Raw genomic sequence first — 18,154 nt, forward strand, 5'->3', positions numbered from 1 at the left:
TTCACACTTCCTGTGAGGTCATACTTCGTAGCACCAACTTTCATCCCCCGCAATAATCTTTGACAGAAATGTAGGATCATGTTTGGCTCTATCCAGTAGTTCAGCAGAAATTCTTCGTCTTTCCTCCTTCTGTTCATCTGTTAGTGTGTGAGGGATGAGTTTTACATTACGTTTCCATTTCCCTAAACCTTTGCTTAAAATCTTATGACACAAATCACGATTCAAATTGAGTTCTTCTGATATTGCATGCACAGCTACATAATGGTCATATTGGAATAACTGCCTTACAAGTTTCACATTTGATTCAGTATGTGCTGTAGACAGCCAATCAGCTCTGGGATCATCTTGCACTGAATGTCTGCCTTCACAAAACCTTTTGTGTCACTCAAAAACATGACTTCTTGAAATTGCCTCACCTGCACATGCTTGCTTAATCACAGTCCATGTTTCACTAGGGGTTTTCCCAAGCTTAATGCACAACTTAATATTCATTCTTTGCTCACAATCAGCATCCATTGTGTCACCGTAACTAAAGCATCAAGAACCCAAACGGTGTGTTGCTAAGCACATCTCTGCCATACAGTGAGTTTCTGCGTAAACATAGCCAACGTCATTTCAAGGAGGCACATATACCAGGTAACATAAAAACAACATTTGTTCCTTTTTAGTATTGCAAACTCAGAAATGAAAAATCTTGTCCTGGAACATTCCTGTATAGGAGTATAATCCTGTTGAGGAAGATGCCAAGTGTTACGTGTAGTTCCCCACAGCAGCTTTTTTTCTGAAAATAGTTCTTAAATGTCAAGCTCTTCCTCTAAGAACTTCAGTTCACATGTTCTTTTACCCCGGTCCACCAATGTTTTGCTCAAGCCTCTTTTTTTGTTGGGGTGGTGATTTGAATTTTTGTGAAGGTACCTGTCCATTTGCGTGGGCTTTTTGTAGACTTTGTGGCCTAAAACTCCACCAAGTTTTCCCTACCAGAAACTGTGAACAACAGTACCTGATCATTTGAGAAACATCCACCCCTAAGCAATGGCAATGTGGAATGATTCATCACAATGTTCATTGCACATATGTAAAAAAATTTAATGACCCTGACCCTTCTATTAACTTTCACCGACAATGGCCCTGACCCTTCTATTGACTTCTTTGACTTCTTACAGAGTCATGCACAACAATTAAAAATCTGGTGATGGTGTTGCAACAACATCACCAGCCACAACTTTTGTTGACACTACAGACATCACGGACATTACATCCTTGCCAATAGCACATACTTTGACTCTGCCCAGAAGCAGCAAGCTGAGGCAGAAAATTCAAAAAGTGTCTAGCTGGAAACCATAAACAATGTATACATCTTTTCGGGACAAATGACCATGGTGTCCTTGGGCAAGAACACCTTTTCAACGCCACTGGAACCTTATCCAGCCACCAGCCAATTGGCCTGCAGATGTGGCACCAACATTACAATTTCAGTTCACTGCCAGACACGGACAGTTAACAGCAACTTGACTGAGCATCTGCCTGATCTACTCTCTTGCCTGAGCAGCCTTAAAAACACACTGTCACCCTGCTGGCATAAACCTTGCCTGTATGAGGGTCTACCAATGGTACTGAGGATGAGCCAGTGTACTGCGGGCACTACAAACAACAATGCCTCATCAATGGACTGATTCCTGCACAAACCAGACCATTTATTCAATTTTTCTAAATTCCAAGACAACTTAGGTGATGTCTATGAATACAAGTAAGATTAGGGTAATACACACAACAGAACAATTAGTAGAAACAGTTTGTGAGTTGGTGGTTAGTAAAAACAGAATACTGCGAAACAGAAGATAATAAATATACTGGATACAATTTGAATGAACATAATAAATTGCCCACTGGGTATGTATACCATAATACTGTGGCAGTTGCAGAAGAAACAATGGAAGTAAATAACAAGATTCTGGCACAACTGTGAGTATGATGACTTTGTCCATGATTATGAGAGTAGAGATGAGCAACTGACAAAAAAAATGAGAATCAAGATTTATCCAAGGCAATATATTAATGCAATTGAGTTACATATGTATGGATATATGCACAAATTATTAAAGCATAAACTGATGTTCATTGGAGATGACAATATGCACGATTGTGGATAAGTACACCTGGATTTCATAAGATGACAGTGCGAAAACTACAACACCCAAAGAAAAATGACACATATCAGTGAACAGAGCAACACTCCCAAGTTTCAATTCATAATATGCACCATGGCATAGTTGCAGACTGTACTACTCATGTCAGAACATGGTGTATAATGGAGTGCCCTATACATTTTGCATCTTTGAATTCACTAAATGTAAGTCATTTGTGACGGTTCAGTGATGACTTTGTACCAAATATCAGGTAAAAGCGCCAGCATACAAAACAGTCCATGGGTGGATCACTCTGTGAGACTGGCTTTTTATGAGGTGCAAAGAAGACAGGGCAGCCCGAACTGTCAGAAAAGAAGCCTGAGTTCGTTTGGTAAGCATTCAGCAAAAGTCTGAAGAAATCAACAATAAGTGCAAGCAACGAACTCCAGATAACTGACTAGTGCGCTCTATGCAAACGTCTGCATGTAAAACCTTACCAGCCACAATTGTTATATGCAATGATTTCCCAAGACAATGAACTACATTCTGACTTCTGCAGTGACTTGCAGCAGCTACCGAAGGAATCCGTTTCATTTGTGTACAATGGTTAATCATCATAATATGCATGATTGGGACAGTGAACATTCATGCAAGATTTTGAAACACACTCATGATTCGCCTAAAGTTAACGTCTTTTGAACCATGTTGCTCCTCTCCTCCTGCCATCACGGAGAATACTGATTGAATTTGTGTACTTGGACATGCAGTAGCAATGTCTTATGCTACAATTACAACACAAGAGTGGAGACTTCATTTTAAAACTAGGACAGTGCTCCACCAGTGCTCCAGCCTCCACTGCTGCCATTTAATTTGGAAGAACTGCAAAGAAGGACAATTAACACGGTTGCTGATATCAACTATGACATGTTGGGACAAATATGGCAAGTGTTTGACAATTATATTGATTATGCATGACAAAGCCCACACGGCTAGCTGCGCAATCTAACATGCTGCTTCCCGAGCGGGAAGGTGTGCCGGCTGACCCAGCGGATTAGTGTGGAGGTCCGGTGTGCCGGCAAGCCTGTGGATGGTCTTTAGGCGGTTTTCCATCTGCCTAGATGAATGCGGGCTGGTTCCCCTTATTCTGCCTCAGTTACACTACGTCGGCGATTGCTGCGCAAACACTGTATCCACATACGCCTACACCATAATTACTCTACCACGCACACATTTGGGGTACACTAATCTGGTATGGGAGGTTCCCGGCTGGGGGGGGGGGGTCCACAGTTCCGTGTGGGGTGGTGGTGGCGTGGGTGGAATGCTGTGGCCTGTTGTAGGGTTGTGAACCACTCAGGGCTACAGCAGGACAAAGCCTCTCCATTGTTTCTAGGTCCCTGGTTCAATATACAATATATGGCAAAGTAATAATCTCTGTGATACAACTATGTAATCTATATTTTTTATGTCTAAACTGTTCTAAAGAAATTCTGCCAGCATGTGAATGATAATCACTAAGGTTTAAATACCTGCATATACAACTTGGCCATTGCAACCAAGGCAGTGCGGTCACTGGGAGCGTGAACAAGTGCTTCCTTGTAAAGTTGTACAGCTCCAGAATGGTCACGAAGTGCTGCTGCCAGTTCTGCTGCCTTTCGACACAGAGCTGCTGCTTCAGAACGTAAAGTTACATTGTCCGAAGCTCTGCGACACAGTCGAACCTAATGGTAAATTGTTGCTGTACATTATTATGTGTTATGATTACAGCAGAAAAACTATACAAAAAATAGAGGATAAAAACAGTAGATGGAGAAGGAAAGTAAGATGGGAAAGGGAGAAGGTAATAAGAGATTTAGGGCAGGTATGAACAATGAATGGTACTCTGCCAATAGTTCTTCCAATCACGTAGTGTCCGCCCATTTCACAACAGAAGTCCCTTCAAGTCCCACACTCATGTCAGCCATAAACATCACATGAACAGTGATAAGCTACCACTCTCCCAAAGTGCTCCATCACGTGTCAGCAAAGAAACAAATAAGAGTTATCCACCCACATTTTTAATAAATACCCTAGACTGGCCACCTTGCCACCTGATTCTATAATTTAATCTTATGAAAAGGAAAGTTGCTAGTCACCATATTGCGGAGATGCTGAGCTGCAGATAGGCACAATAAAAAGAAAGTCACAAATTAGCTTTCGGCCAGAATGGCCCTCATTAACACACACCCCCCCCCCCCCCCCACACACACACACACACAACTGCAGTCTCTGGCAACTCAAGCCACACTGCAAGCAGCTGCACCAGTGCATGATGAGAGTGGCAACTGATTGGGCATATGGAGGAGGCTGGGACCGGGAGGGGAAGGGATAGTGGGGGGACAGTGAAGTGCTGCTGGGGAGCACAAGGTGGAGAGAGGGTAGGGCAATTATGTGAAGGTGTGCAGTCGGGATGTTAGAAGGAGGGCAGCAGGGGAAGGGTGGGGCAGGGGTAGTGGGAAGGGAGATAAGTAAAAAGACTGGGTGCAATGGTGCAATAAGGGCTGGATAGTGGTGAAATGGGAACGGGGAAGGGGCTGGATGGGTGAGGACAATGATTAACGAAGGTTGAGGCCAGGAGGGTTACGCGAACATAGGATGTATTGTAGGGAAAGTTCCCACCTGTGCAGTTCAGAAAAGATGCTGTTGGTGAGAAGGATCCATATGGCACAGGTTGTGCAGCAGTCACTCAAATGCAGGATGTCATGTTGGGATGCATGCTCAACAACAGGATCGTCCACTTTTTTCTTGGCTACAGTTTTTCATTGGCCATTCATGCGGACAGACAGCTTGTTGGTTATTATGCCACATAGAATGCAGTACAGCGGTTGCAACTGACCTTGTAGATCACGACTCATTTCACAGGTAGCTCTGCCTTTGATGGGATAGGTGATGTTTGTGACTGGACTGGAGTAGGTAGTGGTGGTGGGAGGATGTGTGGAACAGGTCTTGCATCAGAACTACAAGAGTATGAGCCATGAGGTAAAGGGTTGGGAGCAGCGGTTGTGTAGGGATGGACAAGTATATTGTGTAGGTTCGGTGGATGGCGGAATACCACTGTGGGAGGAGTGGGAAGGATAGTGGGCAGGACATTTCTCATTTCAGGGCATGACAAGAGGTAGTCGAAACACTGGTGGAGGATGTAATGAGGGGAATGGCCGGACGGTAAGACTGAAAAGGTAAGGTAAGGGAGATTTGTTTTTGTACAAGTTTGGGAGGATAATTACGGTCTTTGAAGGATTCAGTGAGACTTTCGGTATATTTCGAGATTGACTGCTCGTCACTGCAGAAATGATGCTAGGCTGTATGGAAGGGACTTCTTGGTATGGAACGGGTGGCAATTGTCGAAGTGAAGGTATTGCTGATGGTTAGTAGGTTTGATATGGACAGATGTACTGACGTAGTCATCTTTGAGGTGGAGATCAACATCTAGAAAGGTGGCTTGTTGGGTTGTGGGTTGAGAAGGATGAGGTGAAGCAAATGGGGGAGAAGCTGTTCAGGTTGTGGAGGAATGTGGGTAGGGTGTCCTCACCCTCAACCCAGGTGGCAAAGATGCCATCAATGAATCTGAACCAGGTGAGGGATTTAGGATTCTGGATGTTAGGAAGTATTCTCTAGATAGCCCATGAATAGGTTGGCATAGGATGGTGCCACGCGGGTGCCCACAGCAGTGGGTAATGCCTTCCGTGGAGAAGTAATTGTGAGTGAGCATACAGTTGGTAATGGCAACTAGGAAGGAGGTTGTTGGTTTGGGATCCATCAGGCATTGGGAAAGGTAGTGTTCAATAGTGGTAAGGCCATGGGCATTAGGGATGTTAGTTTAAAGGGAGGTGGCATCAATAATAATGAGCACGGCACCATGTGGTAAAGGGACAGGAATGGTGGGGAGTCGGTGGAGGAAATGGTTGGTATCTTTTATACAGAAGGGTAGGCTCCAGGTAATAGGTTGAAGCTGTCAGTCTACAAGAGCAGAGATTCTCTCAGTCGGAGCACAGTAACCAGCCAGCCACAGGAACAGTGGAGAGTCGGTGGAGGAAATGTTTGGTATCTTTTATTTGGGAGTGTAGGTTCCAGGTAATAGGTTGAGGGTGTTGGTCTACCAGAGCAGAGATTCTCTCAGTGGGAGCAGAATAACCAGCCACTGTGAGGCGTCCTGGGTGGTTGAGTTTGTGGACTTTAGGAAGCATGTAGAAGGAAGGTGTGTGGGAAGCGGTAGGGGTGAGCAGAGAGATGGATGCTGTGGAGAGGTTCTTGAGATGGGCCTTTGGATTTGAGAAGTGGCTGGCGATCCTGCTGGGTTTCTGGAATGGGGCCATTGTGGCAAGGTTTGTAAGTGAACGTATCTGACAGCTGGTGGAGTCCTTCTGCCAGGTAATCCTTGCGGTTCAAAACAACAGTGGTGGAGCCTTTGTCCACAGGTGAGATTATAATGTCGGGATGAATTTTTATGTGGTGGACTGCAGTTATTTCTGCAGATATAAGGGTAGTTTGCATGTTGAGGTATTTGGGGATTGATGGTGAGGCAAGGTTCGAGGTTAAGAAATTCTGAAAAGTTGACAGAGGGTGATTTGCGGGCAGTGGAGGTGGATCATGGTTGGTTGGGGGAGTGAACTGAGTTGGGCAGGGTTCAATATTAGTCTTTGATTGAGTCTGATTGATAGGGCTGGTGGCCAGACAGTGTGTTCATTGTAGGGACTGGGAGAAAGAGTTAAGACCTGCATTATTTAATTTGGGAGTGGGGCAAAAGGTGAGGCCTTTGCAAAGGATTGATATTTCTGTAAGGCTAAGGTTACTGGAGGAAAGGTTCATCACTGTCTTATGGGTCTGTTTCGGTTCTGGATTCCGTATGGTGGCGAGAGTTAGTTTTGGAGGGTGAGATAAATGTAGTAGGTCTGCAAGACGAGTTTGTCAGCTATGAGGGGATGAGGGCGAGGTTTGGAGGTTGTTATAGAGGTAGTGGACATGGTACTCCAACGTGGGAATAGGAAGTGAGCAAGGTGGAGCCCTTTTCAAGGTGGCGTTGCGCATGTTGATCTAGTCCCAGGAGGGCAAGAGTTTCAATGTGTGTAACGGGTTCCAGCAATTTAGGATTGCATAGCAAGAGAATTTTGCAGATGGAGAGGAGGTATTACAAGGAGGTCTGGGCTTGGTTGACATAGTTTTGCAGGACCGCTCAGCCCTACCACATCCCGCACACCTACCTTCTATGTGCTTCCTAAAGTCCATAAACCCAACCACCCAGTGTACCCCCACTGTGGGCAGTTGCTGTGGCCCCATTGAGAGAATCTCTGTTCTCATACACCACAACCTTCAACCTATTACCCGGAACCTATCCTCCTATAGAAAAGATACCAACCATTTCCTCCACTGACTCTCCACAGTTCCTGTGACTGGTTATTGTGCCCCCACTGAGAGAATCTCTGCTCTTGTAGACCAACCTATTACTCGAAACCTACCCTCCTACACTCATGCTCATAAATTAAGGATAATGCCAATACATGGTGAAACAACGCTCTGGTGGGTAGTTTGCGGGTTTAAATCACCTCGGAGTGCAGCGGGTAAGTGTGCAGATGTTTTCAGACATGCTAATGGTGACTGTGTGTTGAAAATGGCTCAAAAAACACATCTTGATGACGTTATGAGGGGTAGAATACTAGGGCGACTGGAGGCTGGTCAAACACAGCAAGTCGTAGCATGGGCCCTCCGTGTGCCACAAAGTGTGATCTCAAGATTATGTCAACAATTCCAGCAGACAGGAAATGTGTCCAGGTGCTACAGTATGGACGTCCACAGTGTACAACACCACAAGAAGACCGATATCTCACCATCAGTGCCTGCAGACGGCCACAGAGTACTGCAGGCAGCCTTGATCGGGACCTTACCGCAGCCACTGGAACAGTTGTCTCCTGACACATTCTACAGACAACAGAACAGACATGGTTTATTCACCCAGAGACCTGAAAGGCGCATTCCACTGACCCCTGGTCACAGGAGAGCCTGTAAAGCCTGTTGTGAAGAACACAGTACATGGTCATTGGAACAGTGGACCCATGTTATGTTCACAGACGAGTCCAGGTGTAGTCTGAACAGTGATTCTCACCGGGTTTTCATATGGCGTGAACCAGGAGCCAGATACCAACCCCTTAATGTCCTTGCAAGGGACCTGTATGGAGGTCATGGTTTGATGGTGTGGGGTCAGATTATGATTGGTGCATGTACACCCCTGCATGTCTTTGCCAGAGGAACTGTAACATGTCAGGTTTATCGGGACGTCATTTTGCACCAGTATGTCCGCCTTTTCCAGCGTGCAGTGGGTCCCACCTTCCTCCTGATGGATGGTAACACATGACCCCACCGAGCTGCCATCGTGGAGGAGTACTTTGAAACAGAAGGTATCAGGCAAATGGAGTGGCCTGCCTGTTCTCCAGACCTAAACCCCATCGAACACTTCTGGGATGCTCTCGGTCAACGTCTCACTTCGGTTGATGTATCGCTGCATGTCTTCAAATCCCTACGACACTTCAGGAGCTCTGACAGGCACTGGTGCAAGAATGGAAGGCTGTACCCCAGCAGCTGCTTGACCACCTGATCCAGAGTATGCCAACCCGTTGTGCAGCCTGTGTACGTGTGCATGGTGATCATATCCCACATTGATGTCAGGGATACATGCACAGGAAAGAGAGGCATTTTGTAGCACGTGTTTCGGGATGGTTTTCTCAACTTATCACCAATACTGTGGACTTACTGAACTGTGTTGTGTGTGTTCCCCATGTGCCTATGCTATTAGTGCCAGTTTTGTGTAGTCCCACGTTTTGTGGCACCACATTCTGCAATTATCCTTAATTTATGACCATGAGTGTATATAAAAGATACCAACCATTTCCTTCACTGACTCTCCACAGTTCCTGTCCCTTTATCACACGGTGCCATGCTCATTACTATTGACGCCACCTCCCTTTACACTAACATCCCTAATGCCGATGGCCATACCACTACTGAACACTACCTTTCCTAATGCCCAACCAGTTGCCACTCTCAACATGCACTGGTGCAGCTGTTCACAGTGTGGCTTCAGTTGCCAGAGACTGCAGTCATGTGTGTGTGAGTTGTGTTTGCAATTGTGTGTGTGTGTGAATGTGTGTGTTCTGTTTTTGATGAAGGCCATACTGGCCGAAAGCTAATTTGTGACATTCTTTTTGTCGTGCCTATCTGCGACTCAGCATCTCTGCTATATGGCGAGTAGCAACTTTCCTTTTCATAATACACTACTGGTCATTAAAATTGCCACACCAAGAAGAAATGCAGATGATAAACAGGTATTCATTGGACAAATATATTATACTAGAACTGACATGTGATTACATTTTCACGCAATTTGGGTGCACAGACCCAAAGAAATCAGTACCCAGAACAGCCACCTCTGGCCATAATAACGGCCTTGATACACCTGGGCATTGAGTCAAACAGAGCTTGGATGGCGTGTACAGGTACAGCTGCCCATGCAGCTTCAACACGATACCACAGTTCATCAAGAGTAGTGACTGGCGTATTGTGATGAGCCAGTTGCTTGGCCACCATTGACCAGATGTTTTCAGTTGGTGAGAGGTCTGGAGAATGTGCTGGCCAGGGCAGCAGTCGAACATTTTCTGTATCCAGAAAGGCCTGTACAGGACCTGCAACATGCGGTCGTGCATTATCCTGCTCAAATGTAGGGTTTCGCAGGGATCGAATGAAGGGTAGAGCCACAGGTCGTAGTAACACATCTGAAATGTAACGTCCACTGTTCAAAGTGCCATCAATGCCAACAAGAGGTGACCGACACGTGTAACCAATGGCACCCCATACCATCACGCCGGGTGATACGCCAGTATGGCGATGTCGAATACACGCTTCCAATGTGTGTTCACCGCAATGTTGCCAAACCGGATGTGACCATCATGATGCTGTAAACAGAACCTGGATTCATCCGAAAAAATGATGTTTTGCCATTTGTGCACCCAGGTTCGTCGTTGAGTACACCATCGCAGGTGCTACTGTCTGTGATGCACCATCAAGGGTAACTGCAGCCATGGTCTCCGAGCTGATAGTCCATACTGCTGCAAAGATCGTCGAACTGTTTGTGCAGATGGTCATTGTCTTGCAAACGTCCCCATCTGTCGAATCAGGGATCGAGACGTGTCTGCACGATCCGTTACAGCCATGCAGATAAGATGCCTGTCATCTCGACTGCTAGTGATCTTGGATCTTGGGATCCAGCACGGCATTCCGTATTACCCTCCTGAACCCACCGATTCCATATTCTGCCAACAGTCATTGGATCTCGACCAACGCGAGCAGCAATGTCGTGATACGATAAACCGCAATCGCGATAGGCTACAATCCGACCTTTACCAAGTCGGAAATGTGATGGTACGCATTTCTCCTCCTTACACAAGGCATCACAACAACGTTTCACCAGGCAACATCGATCAACTGCTGTTTGTGTATTAGAAATCAGTTGGAAACTTTCCTCATGTCAGCACGTTGTAGGTGTCGCCACCGGCGCCAACCTTGTGTGACTGCTCTGAAAAGCTAATCATTTGTATCTCACAGCATCTTCTTCCTGTAGGTTAAATTTCATGTCTGTAGCACGTCATCTTCATGGCGTAGCAATTTTAATGGCCAGTAGTGAATTATTACATTCCATCCTGGATTTTCCATTGTTTGAGTCTATGACTTCATTATCAATTTGTACAATCTTTGTTGTGACATGTTGATTATTCATTATTTTAGTCTTAATATAGTTGAGCTTCAGGTCTCTTTGCAAACTTGCTCTATTAATTGCTTCCATTAGTCCCATCAGCCACAAACTTGTTACAGTGAGGTGCTTTGGGTGCTTCAATGACACAGATATTGCAAAGCAGTTCCATCAGAGGGGTATCTGTGGAGAGACCAGAAGAGGGACAGCAGTCTTATCAGTAGTTTCTGGATAACTGACTGATCTTCCTTTGTTGTGTTAGCCTACCTGACTTTACTGTGTTGGTAATGTGAACAGCTTAAAACAAGGGGAAATGACAGAGATTATATTTTACAATGATGTACAGCTATACTGCATGGTTTAATGATGATGGCGCATTCAGATCTCTGTGTGGGGAGTACTAACAGGGTGTATATGCGGACAAGAAAAAAAAATCCCGTATTTTTCTCTGATCTCCCAGTTAAAACGCACTTTTCTCCACATGAAAATACACTTCTTCCAAATTGAAAATACACTTTCTCCATGATAAGCAACTCTGTACTTCGTCTCGGAGCTCTAAAAACATCAATCCTTTGAATGTTAAAGATTTTATACACCAGCAAGAACTTTCCAGCACTTTAGAAAACAAAACTCAGGAAAAAAAAGGGAAACACATTTTGGAAAGACCTTTGATGTGCAGCAACATGTACGCTGTATATTTTCGTATTACGAAATGCTGCATATTTTCATATTATGAAAGTATAAATGCGAATCCCACCAAACACAGCACATTAGTTTCCCAACCATTAAAACAGAGATTGCAATGCGCTATTGTAAGCCAATCATAGTTCATGTCATGTGATCTCATCAACCAGTCACAGCAGATATTCAGAGCATAGGACACATGATGTGGTCAGCCAATAGCAACATCACTGTTAAGTAGTATAAACACACAAATAGGAAAAGTTAATGGTTTAAATTAATGTACATGGTATAACTATAAGAGAAGCTAAGTTTTCACATAAAATATTGCTCTTGAAGATTAAGCTGCAAGAAAAATTAAGCTTTAACATTGGTCTTTTTAGCAAGTGTTACACACAAATGTGCCAGTACAATTTTAAACAATGACATTAGTGTCTGGTCTTTTAGGCTCGAACTTATTCTAAGTGATTCGTCCTGAAAGTTTTAAATTTTAAATGAGAGCCAAATGCTCTAAGATTTCAGAAATTCATTACACATTCTCACACGTAACACAGTTCATATTGCGTAAAAGAAAATTTCCTTTGAAAATAACGCTTTTTGAAGAACCATTCACAATATTTTCCCCACAACCTCTTAGACATGGGTTCATTTCAGCACTTGTCAGAGAGCGCCATAAAACAGGCGTTACTGCGCATGGGCAGCTACGATGATGTAGGAAGCCTGTACATTTGTACACATATAGCATTAAGAGATCTTACATGATGCCATGAAAGAAATAGGACATCAGAGAATACTCCAATAGCATAGGAGTTTCATAAACCACACTAGAATGCATAATTCAGCTTAAAGGACACTTTTGTATGTCCAGATTCAGAATAAAGTAGGCCCCAACCTCATATTAAGCTTTTCAGTGAGCTTTTAGGGATGCAAATTTTCTTGGAATACCAATACTGTATTGTCTCATGTTTGCTGTTATGGCATAATGCCATATCTGCCAGAAGATGAAAATGTGCATTTGAAATTCAGTGAACAGTTGAAACTAGCTGATAGTGTGGAATGAAACACTTCATTTCTTATAAATAGATTGCATCTGAGAAATAGATTAATAAAAGACACATTTATTTTGCAATCCAACAAAAACAACTTCATTGTTGTGCAACATAATTAATGCTTGACTGCCAAAAACATGGAAATAAAATAAAATCAGAAAACTGAAGCTAATAACATACCATTCCGTAATCATATGACTGTATTTTAAATCACTTGATAGCTCCTGGCCACAGAAATCTGTTTTGTTTTCATGTGACGTACGAACTGTAAATGAAGAGGAAATAGGACATAAGGAAACAGCAAAATCACTAAACACAGGTCACTATCCCCATCCGCACTAAAACCGAGACTGCTCTGCGCATGTGTGAATGTGGCAGCTTGGGTGCGCCAGAAAAATTTTTCTGTGTAGCATGACTGCTTCCTGCTACTGCTGCAGTCACACTTCAAGTAGCCAGAAGCAGGAGAAGGCACTGTTCATTCGCAACTCAACTGTGCGTATGCATGAGGCCATTGACAACGGCTCAAAACGAACTTAATGTAAACAGTTGTGATGACACACTCATCGGAAGAAGTTTGCTGTTATGAAGTACTACATATTCTTCATCCTAAATCCTTTGACACATTTTGCTGTTTATCAGTCCTTGCCAGTCAAAATCAGAAATTTAACCAAAGACAAAAACAGTGAAAAATATGCAGAATTCTAGAAAATTCCCGGGTTTTTCCCTGTTTTTGCCAGGATAAAAAAATTCCCAGGGTTTTTCCAGATTTTCCAGTTGTCCCGGAGCGTATACATTCTGATTGAGGAGAATGTTGTCTGCCATTTTATGGGACAGAGCAAAGAAAGTTAGATCAGTTAATCAGGCAGAACTTGAAAAGAGAAATGGATGGGTCGAAGTGAGACACAGTGAAAATTTGTGGAGAGTGGTGGCACGAAGATCACAATAATGAATAAAAACAATAAAAAAACAACATATGAACCACTATGAACAGTGTCATGGACACGTCACCATAGCCAAGAAAGACACAAAGCTACAACTCATTACAACAGTAAAAATTTATATGTCTACTAGCTCCACAGATGTTGAAGAGATTCAAAGGATGCTGAAATAAAAGAAACTGTTTGTTCAGTTCATTAAGGGATCCAAAAGTTCTGTTGTGATGAGGGACTGGAATGCAACGGTAGGAAAAGAAAACCAGTAAGAGAAAGGACTGAAAGGTGAAGCCAACTGGCAGAATTTTCCACAGAGAACAATTAAATTATTTCAAACACCTGGTTTATGAATGCTGAAAGGTGTATACACAGAGTATATTTGGAGACATCTGCAGGTCACATATAAATTATATAATGGAGGGAGAAAGATTTTGAAACCTGATTTTAAAATACAAAACACTTCCAAAGGTGATACAGGGTATCTACATGGACAAGGAAAAATAATTCCCGGATTTTTCCTGGATTTCCCGGTTGAAAATACACTTTCTCCCGGGTGAAAATACACTTTTTCCGTATTAAGTGACAGTATAATTTTTCTCGGCACTTATCAATCCTTTTATGGTTTTATACACCGGCGTAGAATTTCCCGGCACTTTAGAAAATGAAACTCAGGGGAAAAAATACGTTTTGGAAAGATCTTTGACGTGCAGCAACATATACACTGCATATTTCCGTGTTACGAAGGTATAAATTCGAATTCTACCAAACACCGAAGCATTAAAATCGAGATTGCGACACGCTTTTGTAAGCCAGTCACAGCTAATGTCACCTGATCTCACCAGCTGATGAAAGCATATGACACGTGATGTAGTCAGCCAATAGCAAGATCACTCTTAAGCAGCACGAACACACAAATAAGAAAAATTAATGGCTTAAAGTAATGTACAATTGTTGCTACAAGAAAAGAAAAGCTTTCACATATAATATTGGTCTCTAAGATTAATAACCTGCAAGAGAAGCTAAGCTTCCACATATATTGTTGATCTTTTTTGCGCGTCATACATCACATAAATGCGCCAGTAAAATTTTTTAATAACGACATAAATGTCTGATCTTCTGGGCTCAAAATTCTTCATATGGTCATCCCCAAAGAGTTGATTTTTAAATGAGAGTCAAACGCTTTGTGATTTAAGAAATTCGTCGTACTCTCTCTCACATAGTTTATCTTACATAAAAGGAAATTTACTTTGAAAGTAATGCTTTTCAAAGCAATATTTGCAATATTTTTCCGTGACCTATTAGAAAGGTACATTTCAGCAGTTGCCACAGAGCGCCGGATTACAGGCGTCACTGCACTTGCACAGCTACAATGACGCAGGAAGCCCGCATGTTCGTACATGTGAAACATTAAAAGATCTTGCATTAAAACGAATCTAATGTAAAAAAAACTGTCACGTCACGCTCAATGGAGGCAATTTGTTGTTAAGAAGCACTGCACAGTAGTCCTAAAGCCTTTGACACACTTTGCTGTTGGCAGACGCTTTTATGAGCACTGTGTTTTGTTGTTGTATATGGCGCATTTTCTTTGCGACTTAAGTTTTATTTTCGTTTTTTTCTCTCGTTCATGTTTTGTTGCTGCAGCATTATTCTGCAGAAGAGGGATACAGTAAATTTTTTTGTTGGAGTATTGGTTCTTACCAGTCAAAATCACAAAAATTTAACTGAAAACTAAAACAATGAAAAATTCCCGGAACTCAAAAAGATTCCCGGGTTTTTCCCGGTTTTCTCCCAGATGAAAAAATTCCCAGTTGTCCCGGGTCGTAGACATCCTGTGATATTGACTCTGACTACAATTTATTGGTTATAAACTGCAGGCAGGTATGAAATTAAGGAAATAGGGTCTGGATAAATTTAAAAAACCACTGGTTATTATGAGTTTTAAAGGGAGCATTCAGAAACAACTGAATGAAATAGTGGAAATGAACACAATAGGAAATGATTGGGTAGCTTTGAGAGACCAAACAGTGAAGACAACAGAGTATCAAACAAGTAAAAGAACAAGGCCCAGAAGAAATCATGGGATAACACATGAGATATCAAATTTGACTGATGAAAGGATAAAATACAAAAGCACAGGAAACGAAGCAGGTGAAATAAAATACTGAATGAGATTGACAGGAAGTGCAACAAGTCAAAGCAAGAATTGCTACAGTAGATATGTAAAGTTTTAGAAGCACCCAAGACAATGGAAAGCTAGATCTCCCTTACACGAACATTACAGAAGCTTTGCAGAAAAGACAAGTTGCTACATGAATATCAAGAGCTCAGGTAACAGGCTAGGCAATGAAAGGAAGGCTGCAAGGTATAAGGAATATATAGGAATGAAGACATTGGTACGGAAACAAAATCGAAAGAGGCTGAAGATGAAATGAGAGATACGAAAATGCGAGAAGAATGTTACCAAGCACTGAAGGACCTAAGATGAAACAAGGTACTTAAGAGTTTATGGAAACAATTGCCAAGGCTGTGGCTAAACGATTCCCTGATGATATCCTTTCTTCCAGGAGTACTAGTTGAGCAAGGTGTGCAGGTCAGCCTCTGTTCAGAATGTACAAGAGAGGTAGTGGTGGGGGCAAAGATGCGAGGTTGGATTGTGCCTTGTTCTCGATAATTCAGTCAGTAAGAGTGTTGCCCATAAAATGCAAGGTTCTGGTCTTTAGTCTCAGTATGGCACACAGTTTTAATTTGCCAAAAAATTTAAAAACAGCACACACTCCACTGCAGAATGAAGGATTCAGTCTAAAAACTTTATATTTTGTCAATGACACTGTAATTCTGCCACAAACAGTAAAGGAGTTGGAAAATCAGTTGAATTGAATGGATACTGTCTTGAAAAGAGGTTATATGATGAAATCAAACAGTGCTGAGGGAATTAGATTAAGAAATGAGATCCTATATGAGTTTTGCTATTTAGACTGCAAAATAACTGACAATAGAAAAGTTAGAGAGAATATAAAATGCAGATTGGTAACGGCACAAAGGTGTTCATGGAAAAAAATAAACAGGTTAACATCTAAGTTAAATTTGAGAGTTAGGAAATCTTTCCTGAAAGTGTAAGCCTTGTATGGAATAGAAACATGGATGACACACAGGAAGACAATAGAAGGTTATGGAATTTGGTGTCACAGAAGAATTCTGAAGATTCAGTTAGTAGAGCAGATAACGAATAACAAAGTATTGATTCGAACTGGGAAGTAAAGAGATGTGTGGCACAACTTGACTAAAAGAAGGGATGAGTTGATAGGACACATCCTGATTCTGAGGCATCAGGGAATGGTCAGTTTGGTAATAGAGGGAAATGTGTATGGGGGTAGAAGGAGGGGGCTTGTGGGAGGTTGTGGTGGGGTTTAAAAACTGTACAGCGATACAAGAGCTTGACTACAATAAGCAGGTTCAAATGGATGTAGGTCCCACTAGTTTTGCAGAGATGAGGCTACCTATACAGGATACACTAGTGTGGAGAACTGCATCAAGCCAGCCTTCAGAATGAAGACCACAACAAAAACGCTACAATGGAACAATCAAAACACATCTTCTGTTATACATTCCATGAACTTTTTTATGCCCCAAAATGCAATGTAAATAAATGAGAGTAAATGAGTTACCACACATACTGAACTGTTTGGCTCCAGCCATTTAGACTGCTTGTGAACTCCGTGAACAGTTCATTATGTGTCTTCTATTTCTTCTTCATATGTAGAAATGCAGACTAACATGTGTAGTGGACTGGATATAATATGTCATTAACAATTAAGTTCCTCATTCAGATAATCAGCCATCATTCTGAAAAAATGCTAAATATATGATATGACATCTACTGCATGAAATTTAATCACATACCTGACAATCACGGGCCTCCCGCAAAGCTGTAAGAGCTCCAGCAGTGTCTCGAGCCCGTTCTCGGATTTTTGAAAGTTGTCGCAGCAGGTTAACTCGATACTCCAGACCTATAAGGACATCAGCTGATTACTATAAAAATCATTAATGAAACCAATGATGATTTAAACATTTTTACTTGAAATGTAAACTCTTAGTCTGCTCCCTAGAATTTTTACAGCAAGTCCTGGAAGATGGTGTCAAATTTAGCAGACATGTGCATTGTTGCCAGCCATCTTTGGTGTGTACAATGTACATAAGACAATAACGTAAACACTTGTGTAATATTTTCTGTTGTTAATAAATAAGAATTTATACACTTCTGGTCAGAATACTACAAAGTATGGTTCACTATTGTCCACCAATTCAGTCAAGATTAATTAATTCAATGAGTGCTTCCAGTCAGCCACTACTCTGCAGATACCGAATCTGTCTTTGTCAGAAGAAAGACTATGAATACAAAGACAAAAAACTTGTTACAATAGATGTGTGAAAAAGGGGGCTCACACTGACAATCAAATTAGTCCATGAACACATTGTCATCCTTAGAAGCTGTGTTCACAGCTCCCATCCTAACGGTTTGTAGGTACATAGATCATTCACAATGGGAGTGGCAAACTAGTTTCATCACACTGAACTGCACAATAAATAAATCAGAAG

General features: G+C 42.3%; 1 protein-coding gene across 3 annotated transcripts in view; it reads right to left on the reverse strand.

Annotated features, from left to right (window-relative positions):
* LOC126092368 (tetratricopeptide repeat protein 21B-like) overlaps positions 1-18,154 on the reverse strand; it is a 257,167-nt gene that overhangs the window by 72,683 nt on the left and 166,330 nt on the right. For all 3 annotated transcript variants that reach the window (XM_049907915.1, XM_049907916.1, XM_049907917.1), the window contains exons 13-14: positions 17,459-17,565; positions 3,653-3,844 (exon numbers count right to left, since the gene is read on the reverse strand). In XM_049907915.1, coding sequence (XP_049763872.1) covers positions 3,653-3,844; positions 17,459-17,565 — 299 coding nt within the window. The remainder of the gene's footprint in view (positions 1-3,652; positions 3,845-17,458; positions 17,566-18,154) is intronic.

This window comes from Schistocerca cancellata, chromosome 7, assembly GCF_023864275.1.
Source record: "Schistocerca cancellata isolate TAMUIC-IGC-003103 chromosome 7, iqSchCanc2.1, whole genome shotgun sequence".
Lineage (NCBI taxonomy): Eukaryota > Metazoa > Arthropoda > Insecta > Orthoptera > Acrididae > Schistocerca > Schistocerca cancellata.